Source organism: Apostichopus japonicus, chromosome 22 (assembly GCF_037975245.1).
Source record: "Apostichopus japonicus isolate 1M-3 chromosome 22, ASM3797524v1, whole genome shotgun sequence".
Taxonomy (NCBI): Eukaryota; Metazoa; Echinodermata; class Holothuroidea; order Aspidochirotida; family Stichopodidae; genus Apostichopus; species Apostichopus japonicus.
This window is the reverse complement of record NC_092582.1, coordinates 3650053-3670093: the sequence shown is the minus strand read 5'-3', so window position 1 is coordinate 3670093 and position 20041 is coordinate 3650053. Positions and strand designations below refer to the sequence as shown.

The window sequence follows — 20041 nt, the reverse complement described above, 5'->3', positions numbered from 1 at the left end:
TTGTAATCTGTACGGTAGATGTTTGTGGTAAGTCGTCCTTGCATTGCATTGAAAAGGGGTTACCGCTTTGTTTAGTTCATAATACAGCTGTGATTTGCGCCCACGATTTCACCCATTCGATATATAAATGCAGTGAGCAGATCGTACCGAATAATGAAACTCGTCCCGGCTTTGTTAGGCTGTCCAAAATCGTAGACAAAAACTAGATTGTGTGCTGTATAGTAACTTAAGTCTGTGTACACAATGTACACGAGTGGGCTTACGTAAACTATGGTCTTTGAATACCCGATTTCTGAATAATGAAAAACAACTCCATAAATTTATTAGGCCAGTCGAACTAGATATAGCAAATGATTATGTGAGTAATTTTCAGCTAATATGATATAGATCTTTGTGGTGAAAAACTAAGTTACCTTACCCTTAAATATTGCATGAAAATCTTGCTCCATTTTTGGTTCCTTGCTTTAGCAAAAGGAACCTATGCAGTCAGGTTGGCGTATGTGTGTGTGTATGTATGTATGTATGTGTGTATGTATGTATGTATGTATGTGTGTGTGTGCATCTGTGACACTTGCTTGGGTACGCTCTATCTCAATAAGGGAATGTTGGATTGAGGCCAAACTTGGACTATAGATCCGCCATATGGAGAAGGTGTGCCCTATTGTTTTTGGTGCCCACAAAGGTCACCAAAGGTCAGTTATGGTCCAAAAACTGAAAATATTAAAACTGCAATAACTCCCAGTGCCAATGTGCGACAAGATTGATATTTTGGGACAAGTTGTGAACTGGTTAGGGGAGCATTTTCAAACTTAACGGTCATATGATCCGAGGTCACCAAAGGTCAATTAATGATAAAAAACTAGTATTTTTGCAATAACTTGAGAACGAAATGTCCGTTAGGGTTGGGAGTTGCCTCAATGTAATCCAATTGTCGACCCGCATCTGGGTGACCCTTGACCTCAATTTGACCTCTGGTGACCTTTTCGTGTTTTTGGGATTTTTACAGTTTCAATGCTATTTTCAGATGTCAAAGGTACCTTCTGATCATAAATGTCAATAGGTTGACCCCGTGTGACCTTTATGTGCGAAGTTATATGGGGTCAAAGTTTTTCGGTCGGAGTTAGGATGGTTGTACAGACTTTTCGTTTTGTTTTTTGGAATCAGGAGATTAAACTACATCTGAAACCAAGGTCAAAAGGTCAAAGGTCACATTAGAAAAAATGTGCTTATTTTGGGAGGAAACGAGCAAAAAAGAAAATGTTTGGTTTTGATGCTAGATTTGGATATCAAAGGTACCTTCCGATCAAAAATGTCAATTGGTTGACACCCGTGTAACCTTCGTGTGCGAAGTTATACAAGGTCAAAGTTAATTTTCAGACATTTAATGCAACAACTCCCAGTTCCAAGGAGTGACATGGTTGATATTTTTGGACAAGTTGCAAATGGTATAGGGGAATATTTTCAAACTTAACGGTCATGTGATCCGAGGTCACCAAAGGTCAATTAATGTCAAAAAACTAGTATTTTGGGGGTAGAAAATGGGCAAAGAAAAAATTGTTTGAATTTTTATAGTTTGATGCTCTAATTTAGGTCTCATCAATAAAAAATGTCAATAAGTTGACCCAAGGTGACCTTTGTATGTTAACTATATATGAGGTCAAAGTTAATTTTCAGACATTTAGTGTAATAACTCCCAGTGCCAAGGTGTTACACAGTTGATATTTTGAGACAAGTTGCAAATGGTATAGGGGAATATTTTCAAACTTAACGGTCATGTGATCCGAGGTCACCAAAGGTCAATTAATGATAAAAAACTAGTATTTTTTGCGATAACTTGAGAACAAATTGTCCGTTAGGGTTGGGAGTTGCTTCAATGTAATCCAATTGTCGACCCACATCTGGGTGACCCTTGACCTCAATTTGACCTCTGGTGACCTTTTTAGTGTTTTGTGGATTTTTACAGTTTTGATGCTATTTTCAGATGTCAAAGGTAACTTCTGATCATAAATGTCAATGGGTTGACCCCCGTGTGACCTTCGTGTGCGAAGTTATATGAGGTCAAAGTTAATTTTCAGACATTTAATGCAATAACTCCCAGTTCCAAGGTGTGACAAGGTTAATATTTTTGGAGTAGTTGCAAATGGTATAGGGGAGCATTTTCAAACTTAACGGTTATGTGATACAAGGTCACCAAAGGTCAATTAATGATAAAAAAACTAGTATTTTTGCAATAACTTGAGAACAAAATGTCTGTTAGGGTTGGGAGTTGCCTCAATGTAATCCAATTGTTGACCCGCATCTGGGTGACCCTTGACCTCAATTTGACCTCTGGTGACCTTTCCGTGTTTTGGGGATTTTTACAGTTTCGATGCTATTTTCAGATGTCAAAGGAAACTTCTGATCATAAATGTCAATGGGTTGACCCCCATTTGACCTTCGTGTGCGAAGTTATTTGAGGTCAAAGTTAATTTTCACACATTTAATGCAATAACTCCTAGTGCCAAGGTGTGACAAGGTTGATTTTTTTTTATCACGAAAGTGTTGGCTATAGTGTTGGTTACTTTATGGGAACATGTAGGACCACAATTACTTGGACTATTTCAGCCCAATCTTGCTTGATAATATTATGTGTATTGTCATATACCCCAAGCAAGGAACCACAGTGCCCTTGGGCTCTTGTTAAAAAGTCGTGTAAGGTGATGTTAATTTGTCAATCTGATCAAATAAGGGCTGAAATCTATTACCGTTCCCGGTTTTGTTTTTTGTCCCCCCCCCCCCTTCCTACCATTATTTCAAAGTGAATACAACAGTTGAACCTTGAACCAATGTCCATAGTTACCGTAGGTCATTTGAGGACTTCAATATTTAGTTTCAGCACAGTGACAAAACTCAAGGGCGTAGGAACCGGGGGGCTGGGGGGGGGGCGCCAGCCCCCCAGTGAAAAACATGGGGGGCGGAAGTATCATTCCGCCCCCCGCTCCGCAAGTCAGAAAACCCCTTTTTCATTTCCAAATGAGAAAAAAATCTCATTTGGAGCACCAAATTGCATTTAAGGCCAGGTGAAAATGCAAAATTCTTTACAAAATGGAGTGAGAGTTGAAGTATGCTATATTGCACCAAATTGCATCTGAGGCCACCTGGAAATGCAAAAAAATTCCAAAGGGGAGGGGGACACCCCCTCCCCTTAGACCCCTCCCCCAGGCCGGCCATCAGTCTTCAGCCCCCCCCCCCACTCAAAAGTACCTTCCTACGCCACTGACAAAACTCATCTATATTGCAGAAATAAACATTGTAATAGAAAATGAAAATAATCAAACAATAATCAGGACAAGCGTTAACCTTTAGCCTGTATAGGTCATTTAATAATCTCACGCCGAAATTATAATACAAATATACTTAGCCAGATGCGAATCCGCTGTTATTGTTTCAACTGATAAAATAATAATTAAAGATACATATATCGCCAGGGTATTGCGACACATTTAACAAGTAATACAAACATCTGCAATGGTGCACTCAAATTGAAATAAATAATATTATCCTTCGCCATCATTTTTTCCCCCGTTTGTTCGTCGGTTTTCCCCCCTTCTTTTTTGCTTTTCAAGTAATTAATGAAACTTATCAACATTGACCATGCAGTTGTTCTCAATTACTTTTCTACGACGGCCAGAGAGAGAAATTTGTAGGAAAGTGACTGTAAGCGAAATCGAATTCTCACTATAGCCTATAAGATTGAGCAATGTGCACGGTATATGATAATAGAGTGTGATCATGGAATGTAAATATCTTCATACTTCGATTGTCCGATCAGTACCAGAATGGGGTCGACATTTGTATCGAATACAGCAAAGTTTATGAGTTTATGTTAGTTGACATCGTTACGCTAATGCAATTACATATTACTACAGAAACATTCTGCTGCCGTGTATATGCCTATATATCAGTGATGTTGGTTCCGCGGATTACTACATATTATAAAATGAAACAAGTAGAAGAAAGATTAGTCGTGTCCTTCCTGAATGTTGAGCCCAAGAGGTTGAATGATGCGAAGGCGTTGCATCCACAGCCTCTCTCTGCTGATTCGTACTAGGTCAGGGCGGCTACCTATAATGATTCAACCCCCTGTTGGGACACGTCATTTATGTTATGGATGGGATGGTTAAAGTGTTCTCCAACCGGGGTCTCAATCTTCATGGTGTTGACTGTGAATCTGTGACCATAGAACCGCTTCTTGAGGGTGGTTTTGGTTTCACCAACATACTGGATGCCCGCAAACTCTGCAAGAGATCAGGTAGATGACATTAGAGGTTTTGCAAATGATGTGACCCTTAGTCTTGTGTGTGAGTTGGGTGCTGTGGCTGGTGATGGAATTGGACTGAACAATGTGGTGACTGTAGACGATGCAATTACAATTACTATATAAGAAACTGCGACGTGAAGTAAATGGAAATAGGAATAAACGGTTAGGTTTATTTCTTGTTTTGACGAAGTGCGCCCTCCATTCTAATGTCTACGACGTAGTAGTAAATTTAGCCCACCTTTAAAACAAAAATATCCGGTCGGACGCTTATCATACTATATTATTACATTATACCTATCAGTCACAAAATGATTTGTACAATATAAAACTGACACATGCATATAGTTTTTGCTGGTAGATTGATATTCAAATCTTGAATTCTCACGGTGATGAAACTTTAGATAGAACATTGTGTTTTAGCTACTTTTTTTTGGCTATACATGGGAACCCCAAATCTCGTTTCTGTGGATCCACCCTTGACATTTAGCAAGTAATGAGAGGAACTTAAAGAAAAAAAGGTTTTTTATTTTATTTTACTAATTGTCGATTCTAGTAATGACAGAATCATCTGCTATGAAAAAGTATCGGAACCATGAAATGATTCTGAATAACGAGATGTGACCCGTTAAGCAAGTTGTAAGTTGATGGAATAACCGTTAAGAGATATTACACAACACCTAATTATATTCCGGCCATTCAAGTTGATTGGTCAATTGCTCGTCGATTGCATGCAAAATCCGCTCTATTGCACCCTATGAAATAGAACCATGTGTTATACTATTTTGATAGCACTTTTTTTCAATGGTAAGAGAACAGAGAAACCTGTCTGTTCAAAACAATCTGTTGCATGAGTGCATTTTACATCCAATTATATCCAAATTTTAAGGTGTTGTATAAAACAAATAATGAATGGTTATGAGTGAAATAGTGCAAATATTTCATTCGTTGAAAGATGTAATTTGTTCCATTCAACTCGGCTGCGCCTCGTTGAATGGAACGTTCCATCTTTCAACTCATGAAATATTTGCACTATTGCACTCATAACCATTCATTATTTGTATACTAGTGCACAACGGTGGGTAACGTGCTACCCTTGAGCAAGATTTTTCTCGGCCCGCGAGTAGGCTTTCGAAACGCCGACTTTTAAAACCACCCGCGGAACCTTAGCCTAGCAAGGGGGGGGACACGAAATAGGCTTTGCAGCAAGGCCGCGGGTCGAATTAAACGCTACTGCTCTGATAGAGTAGCACTTCCCTGGTATAACTATGAGGACCTGGGTATAAACTTTCACTGCGGCCCGCCAAATCAATTTTATGCCACTACCAGTCCTCATATCAACAGTTAGCTCTAAAACACAAAAACGTTAATTATCAGCGCCCTCAATAATTGTAGCGGTTTCTTCCCAGTAAGCATCAAGAGCACGTAAATCTCCCACTGCGCAGCGCTCCGTTTGGTAGTATTTCCCGTATATCCCGTGCTTGTCCGCCGTGCACGTTACTGGGCTGGTTTGAAAAACCTACAGTGAGGTAGAGCAGATGACCATATTACTAGGCTACATCAATTGCATAGTTACTGTGGCTTCTATGTTTACTGACAAGCTTCCTCTTTTCCACTACAAGATGTAAAAATCTTTGGGTAAAGTCATACTGATAAGGAAATATCGGTTACCTAATTGGAAGTAAAATAACACTTTTGTTTCATCCGGAACGGATAAGCCACAAGCTTGATACAGGCACGGGTTAGGTAACATCACCGGTAGAGGCCATAGTTACCAATGCCGATGGGTAAGTAACTGATGATTGTGAGTAGAATTAGAATCTTGCATGAAATCGTATGAATTTGCGATATACAACCTGAAGCCCAGTCAGTGGATATAGGTCCCTTACAAACGTGTTTTAGGGCCTTGGCCTAGTATTATCTTGGCCCTTTCTTCTGTCTTAGGCCCTATGCTAGGCCTAAGTTAGGCCTCAGCACAGTATGGTCTACTTTTATTGTACATTGTACTTGTAGTGACACAACATTTACCCACTTGACCTGATACTAACTGATTGGGCCCATCAGATTTACTGTAGCTTGTTAGGCTGGGCTTTGGCTGTGCTTTGCCATGACCCTAAGTTAGGTGTAAATGAGGCCTTGTTAAGTGATATGGTTATGAGCAGTTTATGATAACCCTCAAACTCAAAGGTGATCAATGACATTTGTTTGCCTATTGTCTATTTACAGTAGCCTGTACCCATTTCAATGTAGACATTTGTGCAGAAGCTAGGCTATCATTGAAACATTCGGCCTGCCATCCGGTGATAAATTTATTTGACATTCTGCATTGTGTTATTAGTAAGATAACAGCTAGTCTAGGTTAATTTCATTTGCAAGTAAGGATGATCAGGAATAGGCATATGCGTCGATTAATGTTTTTGTTTGTTTGGTAGTAAACAACAATTTTTTAAGGCCCATTAAATTAACAATAGCTAAGTGTTTGTAACCACATAGCCATTGTGGACACCACACACTGTTGACATGGGAGTAGGCTTCAAGGACCCCAGGGCCACACCTATTTCTTTTTAAAATCCTGGAGCTGCCTCTGGAGTTACTAGTGTACTGTGTACCGTATCCAGTTTCAACAATCTTTAAACTTTAAGGCCTGTTGTTGAAGAACAGAATTATGCAAAATAATTTATGGGTCAAGATATTCCTTAGTTCATTCATACCATTAGGAGTACACCCCCCCCCCACCATCAGCCATGTCCTTATTTACTAGTCATGTGATTGTCAAATTTTGCTATCTTTATAGTTGCTGTAATCAGGTGTGTATTGTTTCCTGTTACAAGTTAAGTGCTTAACTCTCCATTTAAGCTGCCGCACAATCAATAGTGAAAGAAAGAGTACTGTCTATAATCAAGTGCTTGGATTCACACTAGGCAAACTTGACAAAGAGTGCCAAAATGTATCTTTTCTGCACACATATGCATAAACATGCAAGTAGACAGTTTCCAATCATCTTTCAATCAATTAATCGTTCAATCAATCCAATCAATCATCCAATAACAAGTTATACTATAATTAGGAGCAGATATTATATGTTTTCAGTATTAAACAAACCATATATATGTTTTGCACAACAGAAAGATTAAACATCAGTACAAGTGTAGCAGCAAAGTTTACATGGAAAACTTTTCAAGCAGCATTAGAGAGGTTTGCTGAGCTAAGAAGTACAAAGATATTGTCTTCAATGATTCTACTGTAAATGATATGCTGTGCACTTTCGGCATAGCCACTAGTCAGATGACCTAATTTGCATATCTTTAGGTGACTTTTATTTTTGTCATCATGGATCCCATGAATCTACAGTACGGTAGACAAACTGGATAAAGGATACCATCTCAATGGGCAGTCACAATGTTTCTACTGAGTGCGCTGTCATAACTGTCCCGTATGTGCGTAATCGTACCGTTTTACCTATCTCTGAATCAAAGATCCCGTCAAGCGATTACAAGCGGGATGAACTTGAATATGTAGACGTGCAGCATGATTGACTAGTGAATGGTTACACTTGTGCAATTTTGCCAAAGGGAAGAAATGCAAACAGAAAAAAGTGCCTTTAGTGCTTTAGAAAAGAAGTTGATGTGCTCGAAACAGTTTGTCGCAAATTTCAAGTTTTCAAAAGATCTCTTTTTCCAGAATTTGGAACGAAAGTGTACATACAGAGTCTAGAGATCGACTGATGGTACCGTTATGACCTGCAATCAGAGACTGTACAGATTGTCAATCTTGTATCTGAACCAGTTAGAACTGATAAGACAGTGCCCTCTCTGTTTACCTTGGATGGGGGGGGGGGAGGGGCTGGAAAGAGCCCCATTATGAGTGTGATCATCGGAGGTGACTAGATATTTCATAAGTGTACATATAGTACAACACATTGCAGTCCAGTGTATAGAAGAGTGAGTGCCTGGAAACTTGCAGTGCAGAACGAATACAATAGGTGTAAAAGTGCACTAGCATGCTGTAGAAAATCGTTGTCATAGCTGGTTTATGAACGAAAGCCAATTGCATTGAACCCCGAATCAGGAGAAAACTTACTGTTTTGGGGAGACCTCACATGAACAACTTCCTGAATAACGTGCAACACACACCACCTATACTCAGATGTGCGTTAAACCTGATCGGTTTGTGATTACCTCGTCTTGATTGCAAAGAATCGATACCCTGCTAATTACTTTGGTCATTCATTTCTGCATATCTTCTCCTTTTTTAAACCATAAAAACGATCCGAACTCCAAGTAGACGGAAGGACAACAAGGAACTAACTTTGTTTGAATGTGATACTTTCATTTAGCACAAAAAAGCTGTACAAAGAAAATGTCTTCTCTGCAGAATAGACATCAGGAACTGTGCTTGTAGTCTGTTTGTTAAATAATGAAGAACTTCCACAAGGACTCCTCTTCTACTTCCAGGGTTTACTTTGTTTCTTTCTCCTGTTCCATAACAATAATTCTCATTTTGTGGTGTGTGTAACAAACAAGGTCATTGTTTGTGGATTGAACTTGTGTGTACAAAAGATCTCTTAGTACTTCTTTTCAGTCATTGTATAACTGTATATATATTGGATTTTTTTAATCTGTTCCTTGTTTATTAAGGTTGGCTACACTTGATATTATATTAATATTTTTTACATTGCAAATTTGTAACCAATATTTAGTGTATGGTGAAGATATGAGAAATATGGATGAAAGGCACTTTCCTTAGGATCAGGGAGACACTTCCTGTGAAAATTGCCCCTGAAGCAATAGACATTGGGGTGTAACCTGAAGGGGGAGGTGGGGGGGGGTGTGATGGCATTTGGCATTTTCCAATCTGGATGTACATATGGATCATTTAGTAGTTACCCAGTGGATTACATTTCTGCTTTGGTGTGCTGTACATATTAACTTACATGTTTTAATGTCCAAGATTGTTTTGTTGATAGGACACATCTAAGCATCTGAAATTTAACAAACTGTCCTGGGATATATTCTCAAGAATCTGATGGGACTGGCTGTTTTGGTCAGAGTTGGGGACCAATCTGACCCTTGACCCCTCCCTGCACAATGCACATATATGTTTCCTAGGCACAATTAAAAAACCGAATTTTTTTACAACATTTTTTGATTCCAGCGATATGTGACAGTTGTCTGCAGGTAACAAACAAGGAAGACTAAGGGCTTTCATTTTCATTCAGATGTTTGCTTTGCGACAAACAAGAGGAACCACTGTAAACCCAATTTTGGCAGTCTGGCAGACACATAAAAGTTGACTATGTACTAGGCACTAGTGATATACCCATCATGTGACTCATGAATGGCAATACCTGAACTCATTTTTCAAAAAACATTTTACTTCCTTTCCAACTTTCTGTCTTTTATAAAACAGACGAATATGAAGACTGTTGTTTCATATTGTCTTGGATAATTATATTGTTTTGTTCAACATACAGTAAATCCCATAACACTGTCATGGTCATCATCACCTGAATAGTATTTATAGTTTTATTACAGATAATGACCATTAATGTAAAAATGTTTGAACATTTCCAATTTTTATACAATTTATCATTTAGAAGTGACCTGGCAAGGAAATAGTAAGGATCGAACATCAAGTTCCTTAATTATCCTTCTAATTAAAAGGTAAAAAACTTGAAAATTTCTAGGAAGGTGTCCCGCTTTGAACAAACTTACAGGGCCTGTAACATGGGAGATGCAGGATGGATGGGCTCCTATTAAATAGTGTTTATTTGTAGAATTTCAGTTGGTTGTTACATTGTCCCTGAAATGTTGCCATAATTTCAAAGTGTACTGCAGCAATTGAGTAATGTTTCCTGCATGTTATGGGTAGAAGAATTGGAAGCAGCTCTAGGGTAATTTATTCCTATTTAAAAATATGTATTTTATATATTTATGCTGGATTTTAATAAACTTCCAAAACTACAAACTTATGATGTCTGAGCCGTAAGCCTCAAGTTTCCGGGTATACAGTGCGCCATGCTCAACGTGATCTCTCTGCGCACTGCCAAAAGCTGAGGTAGATGTTTCTCAGGGATTTGATAAATACGAGATTTCCTGAATGAGTGATGTTATGCTTCTATCATAAATAGCTTATAATAAGAAATAATTTATAGTCATTCTTTCAAGGAAGTAGATAGCAAACCAGTGAATTACTTCTAATATTTTACAATATACTTCTCTGAATTTCTCTGTTGTATATATATAAATAGATACTGTACAGGTCTTTAATAGGTAATTACCTATTGTACCAGTTCACCAAAGGGCTTGGTTCTTTGGCTTCAATTTAGTATCGATAAAGCACACGGTTCTCACTTACTGTGCAGTTCTAAGCATTTGATTCCTTGTTTGAAGGGAAAGGGAACTTGTTTACATATGCTGTTTATGTTATTTTGAATATGAATGGACCTGTTTGTTTGCGTGTGTGTATACATTTACATGTATGGTGTTATAGGTCCTGACGTTTTCTTATAATATGATAGTTCTCTAGCTCTGTGTGGAGTAATCTTCAAATTTTGTATACATGTACACTGTGCCTTTGGTTGAGTACATGTAAGCACAAAGATCTTTAGGGGGCCTGACATTTCAATCCTAGCAGGATCTTCTTCAGAGGATAACTTAGGCCCTCTAACTTTAACATATATACCTACATAGACTGCTTTTTGCAATACTTAGATTAACAGTTTGCTAACAGTTCTTCCTCCTGTGTAATAGTAAGTTAGCCTGACGTTTCGATTCTAGCAGGATCTTCTTCAAAGGCTAAATGACAAGTAACAGTAACAGAAGGGACAAAAACATGCACAGAAGACAGACAGGTTAATGAGCATGGTGAACACAAATAGATGGATGTAAGGGGATTAGTAGACAAGGATGGAGAGAAGAAGGAAAGAAACCAACAGGGGAAGAGGAGAGGTAGGAGATAAACAGTGGAGGGACAAAGAGAGGATTAAGGGAAGGGGGTAGGGAAGGATAAGCAGTTTGCTAACAGTTTTATTTTATTTTGAGTTCTTCCTCCTGTCGATTTTCAACCGTTATTGTTGTCACATGCATGTATAAAAGTCATGCACAGTGTGGCTGTACAGAAACAGATACTAGTATTTTTTTTATTATACTTTGTGTAAGTGACTTGTAGTGCTCACTTAAAGTACCCAAACGAATCAGAAATTGCAGAAATATATTTGATGAAAGTAGACACATTTTGCAAGGTCAAATTTTTGGTTATGATGCTGAAGGCTCAGTAACCTTACCACTGAATTAAGTGGTTGATGCTTTTGTCAACATAATAACTGATTCCTGATACCTTTCTTTTATAATGTTACCCCATTAGTCAATATATATTACTCTAATTTGATTGATGTTCACAAGTTCATGTATATTAACATGTATGGCTTACCACACTATGACTATGTTAACTAGGCATCTTAATCACTAAAGGTTTTCGTTTTCTGGTTATATATGGTACCCTGCCTGACCTTATCACTGGCCACCTGCTAGTCCAGTTCTACATTTGTGCACACTACAGAATAGACGTATATCCACTTCATGCAGTCAGTGTTGAACTGTGTGTTGGGAAAGTTTTATAGTCTGACCCTGGAATTTTTGTGAAGTCAATTGTCCTCCTGTTGGCAATCATTGTGTTCAAGGGTATGCTCAACTTTATCCCCATACTAAGCCCAAATGGTTCTTTTCTTTAGAAAGTTTCTTGCATTGTTCACCATTTTTTTTTTTTTTTTTTTAGCTGTGTGCTTTGGTTGGCAACACTTTTGAACCAATATTTAAATTGATTAGATTTCAGGTGAGAACTGAACAAGAGTGTAGGAATGATTTTATGTATATATTGTCTTTAAAATTCTCAAGTTTTTGTCCATGTTGAGGTAGTTTATACATGCATGTACTTGATTAATGCTGCTGATGTTCCAAATTGTCCGGGTGCTGGACTGTTGGGAACCAAATGTAAATTTGTTATTGTGACTTTCTTCTCAAAAATTTGTTCGGTGAAAAATGCTAGCGAGGAACTTCTTAGTCTGTGGCAATTGTAATTAGAGTAATAATCTTGTAAGTTTGGTTTGATTAATTGTGGACCAAATGCCAAAATGTATGGTACGTTGTACAAATGCAATGTTTTTGTAATGTCTGTGTCACGTTACCTGACCTTAAACTCAGAGATGATGACGATACAGTAGGCTTAGTGTAGGACTTATGAGGTAATGACCCATTACTGAATATTCAACGAGTGTAAAGTGAATGACCCCTTAGTGAATATTCAACGAGCGTCACCATGACAATGACATATAAAGTGTTCACATTTTGTATTTTAGGGATTGGAAAGATTACATTCATGAAATACTACATGGGTCCTGTGCAAAAAACTGCAATACATCCCTGTACTTGTATAGCAATTTGCCCAATAAGCTTACATCATTTTGCTATGCGATACTAGATACAGTATAAACAGTATAAACATTGCATGATCTAGTGTCATTGTTCTTACAAAGTGTGGCCTAAACTAATAATACATTCCCAGAAATCCTGGTATATATAGTTGAATATTTTTGTTTAGCACTCACATTAATAAACATGAATATTGTGTGTCAAAGACAGTTTGTTTATATATCAGATAGGCCCGGGATTGCATAGATCTATGAAGGTATGGTATTTCAGACTTTCTAAAAACTCAGGTCCTTTAGTTTTAGATTGTTCAACAGATCACTGGACTATAATTGCTTGGAAGTTTATTTATTTATAGTTGAGCTCCAATTGTGTGGTTAACTAAAAAGTACAGAGTATGATGGACTTTGGTCCACAAAATGAGTTTCAATTGTGCATAGGAAACAAACTTTGTTTGTTTGGCCTGTATTCAACCCCCCCATTGTAACACGGATGCGGTGGTTTTAAACAGATGAGAAAGAAGAAAAGTTTCTATCATGCTGACGACACAGGAAAAAGTTGTATAATTTGATAGTGATGTTTAACTTTTCAACAAGGAACTACATATTTGACCCAATGCCATTGTGTCAAGTCTTGACACATTCGCAAAAGAAGTCTGGTCGAAATTCATTAATCTTTAAATACAAAGTGATTGATCAATCAACTTCAGAGACCATTTATCAATGTGCTGACTTGCAATAAAGTGACTTTTCTGCTAGAATATGGCAATTTGCTAGATGACGCCTGCATAACTTTAAAGATCCATCATTTCAAGACCATGTCCTTAAATTATTTATTTAAATCAGTAAGGAATTGATATTTTTAACTGTTATATTTACCTTTAACTTATTTGCCAGAAAATTAATTATTGTAAATTATTCATTGAATTTTGTGATTAAGTGACTAATATTGTATAATTTTCCAATGAGGACCCCTCTTTCTGTTAGGTTTTCTGTTGATTAGCATCAGGTATACATATATGCTTACCCGTCTCCATGTGTGTGTAACCGTTACAAGTATACTGTTGCAGTCTGATCTCGCTCCTGTTTTGAGCCACCTGCCACATAAAAACCTGCCCAAGTTTTGTAGTGGCCGCAGATTACTATGACGATTATTAATGAGTTACCGTAGATGTGATTCATGAAACTAACTGCGTCATTCTATATGTGCCAGTGAAAGAGACAATCTATGTTCCTACAGTAGTCCTAAAACATGCCACACAAATTATTAAAATTATGAATCCTTTGAGATTTAGCAGTGCAAATGATGATCAAGTATGTAATGGCTTCATACATACATACATGTTAGCTGACTGTTGCTCTAGCCTAGAACATTTAAGGGTGATGAGAATATTGCATCCGTTCAGAACCGCAGATCTATTCAATTGAGAAGTGAAACCATGCAGCCCCTGAATCTGTAATCCAGTCTGAATATATACACACATATGCTGGTTTTTGAACAGAGCAACAGGCCTAGTTTCATTGATTTCATACCATTGTGCTACATATTATAATAATACCCTAATGCTACAGAACAGAGATTCCATTCAGTTTACCACTGGTGTTAGGTAACACTGCTCTCACCCTGTGGGTGGGTGGATGTGTCACCCAAACAATAGCTGAATGTATCCAGAAGGTCAAGAGAGGACAGAAATTGATATCAATGTCGCTGCCATAGTCTGACAAGGCTCATGCAAGCAGGTACCCATGCAGCATGCATAGTGTATTCTTCATGTACCCTCAATGTGAATTAATGAGCGCACATTGCACAATGGATTACAGTTACCGGAAGTACTTGAATCTGTGATGAGAGCATCGCTATCTATAGAGTCCTGCAAGGTTCTTTACCAGATGGACTGAATCTAGCTAGATATGTACAGTAGGTAGAGTGATTTGTCTGGGAAAGCAAGTTTATAGAGAAAGAAGGTAGGATTGGAATATAAACTGTATGTATAAAGAATATATATTTCTGTACGTATACAGAAAGTCCTATATATTGCTCTCTGAGATTTGGAAAGAAAATGAGAGTTGGAATATGCCAGAATGTTGGAAACCATAATTTTGTTTTAAAGGGAGAGAGTATATTCTTAGAGGAATGAGCAGATTATGAAGATAAGCTTTTATGTACTTCATGCCACTCTTTTTTTACCTGCTGCTGATAAGGTTGAAGTTGAAATGTTTAATAAACTTAATTCAACCAGTGTCTATAAGAATCCATCCATTGTTGGCAGGGTAGCTGTTCCCAGCATGGCTGACATTTATATTGTACACCTGTATGCAGTAGTTATTTTCAATACCAGCACATACAGTATATGCTTTGATTTTGTATGCATGTCCTTTCCCTTTGTAATATAAGTTGACAAATGTCTAACCCAGTGACCCAGTAATACTGTATCCAACCTTTACAGCCTGAACAGAGACATTCCAACCTGTACCATTGACAGTTGCAATGAACTTTATGTCTCATCACCTACTATGGTATGTTAGTGTCTCAAACAGATTGTGAATATCTCAAGAAAAACTCTCAAAACTTGTCAGGTTTGGGAATTAACCCAGAGTGGTGGGTCAATGTAGAGGGGGGGGGGGAAGGATTCCTCCCCACCATGTCCCTCGGCCCCTCCCCATCCCATTGTACTTCCACAAATTTAGAAAATTTTAGCAACCCAACTAAACTGATGTATTTAAATGACATTTAAGGGGTGATTTGCTACATACAGAGTTGCAGGAATTTAGAAATAAATCGAAATTGTTTGCATTTGTGTGGTCACGATCACATTCCTTGTAACTTGACTGAAGTGTACGTACAGTAGCATGTAATTCTAAAGCGAATCTTTGAAATTCTTCTTCTATTGTGATGTCCCCTTCTGTAGTGAAAAAGGGGTACATTCTTGAGAGATTACCTTAAAGGAATTGTCTGGTGGAAGATTTTGATACATTGTCCTTATAGTTATTATTTTTCTCTTTCTAACAATGTAAAAATTGTCCCCATTCGACGTTTTCTTCTTGTAGAAATCTGGTTTTCAAATTCACCAGTTTCTCACCAAAAGTACCGTTTGTTCGAACGCTTCAATATGGTGATTGACGTAGTGCTTGCAGATAGGCAAAACAGGCGACTTGAAGTTAGCACTCCCAATTCCGCAGCAAATTAACTCACGTGTAAGCACATTGAATTGCCTCATATATATAACGTACATACTCGCGAACGTATATACTACGATGCTCAGTTGGTGTACTTGTATAGCGTTACACATAGTACACTCACACTCAAACCACAGTTCATTAACTGTTCTTCGAAATCGCTGAAATAAAATTCACGGATCAAATTAACAGTAAAAGGAAACTTATAAAGTATTCGTTAAACCGAAAGATGAAACTTGGCGGGATCGATGTCATCGCAGAACTGTCCGATTGTAAACGTTAGATAGCCTATACACGCGAACATTCTTCGCGCTGGAGCTGGATACCGCGATGTATAAACAACGAAGAGCCTGTTGTTAAAACTTATCTTGTGTTACACAAAGACCACGAAACCACCGATCTACTACATATATTGCGGCTTAAGGAGTTTTTTAAATCATATCTAATTTATAAGAAATTTCACCGGAAATTATTGAAGAAATTGATCGAATCGTTGTCAGAGCAGAATATAGCACTGAGAAGCTTAGGCTTCGCAGAACTGTCCGATTGTCAACGTTTGAGTACAGCCTACATGCGAACATTTTTTTCGCGTTGGAGCTGGATAGCGCGATGTATAGCCTGAACAACTCAGAGTCTGCTGTTAAAATTTACCTTGTGTTACACAAAGACCACGGAACCACCGCTCAAGTACATGGCGGCTTAAGGAGTTTTTGAAAACATATCTAATTTTTAAGAAATTTCACCGGAAATTAAGGAAGAAATTTATCTGTATACAAACGCAGTTTTTGTTGTGATTACCGTATAGGTACTGTGCGGAGGGTGGGTTATGACGCAATCTGCTATGGCAGAGCTGACGTCACGTATTGTACTGTTCAAATCATATTTGAAATGTCTATCCATAACGATTATAAAATCGTTTCTCTGTCAAACGCAACATTAGCGTTCTCATACTTTGACAACATGTTTGGAAAATTATTTACTATTTTTTAAGGTAACTTCTTTGGGCCACCAGACAATCCTTTTAATAGTTACAAAAACTTTTCAGGGCATTGTTGATGGACATGCACCTTTGCAAGTTGACTTCTTGACACACATATACACACTGAGGGGCATGGGAAGAGTGACTGTGAGGGGAATTCTTCACATTCCAGAAATACCTCAACTGAAGATTAGGGCTTTGTGTCACACAACAGAGTGGTTTCTTACAGCAAAAGCAAGACAGTTCCATATATTACTCTAACCCCTTTGTTCCAGTTGGAGCCCCTGTCATTGGTGTGTGTGTGAGTGTATACATGATATGTATATAGTATACACTGAAGGTGGGGAATACCATGGAACATGGTCACCAATATTGGCTACAAGATTGAACATGCTGAACATTTGAAGTCCGGAAATTAAATGAAATTGTTAAATGTTTTCGATAGGACTTCCCTTGGGAAGGTTTTATGATCTTCATAACTTATTCCTCAGACATGAGTGAATGTTGAATGATATGATTTCAATATCTTAAGTATGGTGAAATACAATGTTAGGAGGCAGTACAGGGGATAATTTAGTTCTCAAATTGTGCACAGCAGTTTTTGAAGTCTCTCTGAAGTTTGTCTCTTATTAAGTACTATGGTTCCTGTCTACAATAGCTGCTATGTAAATCTTTGAACTGGTGTAGCTATTTGCCCATCTTGAATAGCATTTCCCGATGCGATACCGGATAAATTACTCCCTGCAGTGAAGTGCTTGTTGTATTCTGAACATGAGTGACTATTTTAGCATACATAATTATAGCAGTTACTGCAAGTACTGGATGCTGCACCAGTGTAGAGTATTCTTGTTTTGAAAAAATTCATCATTATGTCATGTCATGGATGAAGGACACTGTGTATGATGTACCAGACAAGTATAGTATAGTATAGCATAGCATCTTAGGGTATGGTTTGGTACAGTACAGTACACTACATTACACAGTACAGTATAGTACAGTACAGTGTAGTATAGTATAGTATAGCTTAGCTTAGCATAGCTAAACATAGCATAGCATCGTACGGTTCGGTACAGTACAGTACACTAAAGTACACAGTATAGTATAGTATAGCTTAGCATAGCATAGCATTGTACGGTTCGGTACAGTACACTACAGTACACAGTATAGTATAGCATAGCATAGCATAGCATAGCATAGCATAGCATCGCATCGCATCACATCGCACGGTTCGGTACAGTACAGTACACAACAGTACACAGTACAGTATAGTACACTATCTGAGATTAATACTGTTGGGTGGTACAGTACGTACATAGTACATGCATATATTAGTGTGGATAGTCATAGTGTGAGGGTACAGTATGTGGAACGAGACTTGCTAGCTAATGATGTGGAGCTACCAGTAATGTTTTATATCCTCAGACATGTTCTGTCATGAGTTACTTATCTCAAATGTATCAGATCAACATGTAGTGACATTTCAATTTATGGATGAGAGAGGAATTGGTCTTTGAGGCATGATATTATTGCTGTCATTGATAAAAGTATAGGCCAAGAAAAATATTCTAATGGAGATTGAAATTTTTGAAATGTTTAGATTATTTTGGTATTTTCTGAAAATGTTAGGGGAGCCAATGGAAGCTCATATTTAACCCCAAACATTTGATTAATTGTTGATGAATACTGGCTTGTATCAAGCTTTTGATTTTTCGAATACGATTTAAAATTTTAAGTTTTAGGTTTGATGAATCTTACAGTGGAATGCAGAATGATCCAACCAACTTCCTTTTGGTATGGAACTCAGAATATTGTTCTTAAAATGCTGAATTGCGGACAAGTTTGTCAATTGATAGAAATGTTCCCTGAGCTAATCAGAGACCGAAATTAGTTGTAATGTGTACATGCATGAAGTTTTAAGGACAAAGATGAAAGAATATTAGCTTCCTCTACCATTCAAGCAGTAGCCGCTGTGAGCTTTTAGGACGGTGGTTGTACATGAAAAGTTCAATGTCGTATCTTCCCTCAGGCTATATGACAGACACAGTCACTTCCAACCTACCCATGGATTCAATTTACTCAAGGTTGTGATTTCAGTCTTTTCAGAGGCCGATGCTCTACAGTATGACTGCCTACACACCCACCTCAGCTGGAAGTGATAGCATCGACCAACCAAAATTGGTCCAGGGTCTGGTCGGGCTATAGTACCTCCAGCTGACTATAATAGTTGTCAGTTACGGAAGGAAAGAGGAAATGGAGGAAGGGCTTGATAAGATTTGCGTTGGTTTGAGTAACAATTGGCCCAACCGCTCTGATTTCCCACACAGTACTAATACGACACTGAATGCACTATGTTAATGGGTGCAGTGTGACATTCAGGTATATTACTACCGTGCAGTGAGTGGTATACGCTGTCATTTGACAGTGCCTAACTTGATTGTTATAGCACACTTTCAAGCGGAGCCATATAGTGGATGGATTTACTTGGAATGAATTCTGCAGAAGTCGACCACCTTTAATATGTAAGCATGTAAATTTAAACTCTAATAGATGTATTTATATATATATATATGTATATCTATCTTTTGATTATTAACGTGATTCCATTTGATAGCGAGTATTTCTGTGCTATTGGAATATGGTATTTAAAGTGTTTCTTTCTGGTCAAAGTCTAATATATCAGTGAAAGCACCATTGGGTATAGCGTGTAACTGATTGGATGTTGTGAAGTAGGAATCTCTCTATTAGAGAGAAGCAAATCACAATTTAAAAAAAAAAAAAAAAAAAAAAAAAAAAAAAAAAAAAATAAAGGCTTACAGATCCACATTTCTTGTCAGTATGTAACAAAATTACCTTATTGGTATAACCTTAAGTTATTATGAAATTCTGTTCACTGTGGTACGTACATTAGTTGTGCATTTTACAACTCGAGTAAAAGATTTTGTTACTTTTAATGTCTCATGACATTGCATTGTACAATTTTGGAGAATTTTAGGGACTTGTATGACAAAAGGTTAAAAACAAAAAGTAGATTTGTCATTTGGTTTATTTTGTATGCTGCCTTCATCATCAACTGCTTGAATTGAAAGGTTCATTAACTGATTGTCGTGTTCAAGAATGATTTAACCTGGATGATGATCATGATGCTAATACATGCCTTACATGA

The 20041-nt window shown here is 37.7% G+C and overlaps 1 protein-coding gene across 2 annotated transcripts in view; it reads left to right on the top strand.

Moving 5' to 3' along the window:
- The first annotated feature begins 5759 nt into the window (after positions 1–5759).
- LOC139964284 (rap guanine nucleotide exchange factor 1-like) overlaps positions 5760–20041 on the top strand; it is an 82939-nt gene continuing 68657 nt past the window's right edge. Inside the window, exon 1 of one of the 2 annotated variants that reach the window (XM_071965766.1) lies at positions 5760–6084. In XM_071965766.1, the coding sequence (XP_071821867.1) occupies positions 6075–6084 (10 nt within the window). In that variant the 5' untranslated portion in view covers positions 5760–6074. Of the gene's footprint in view, positions 6085–19052; positions 19398–20041 lie in introns of those variants that run through there. The other variant, XM_071965769.1, reaches the window with a different exon arrangement.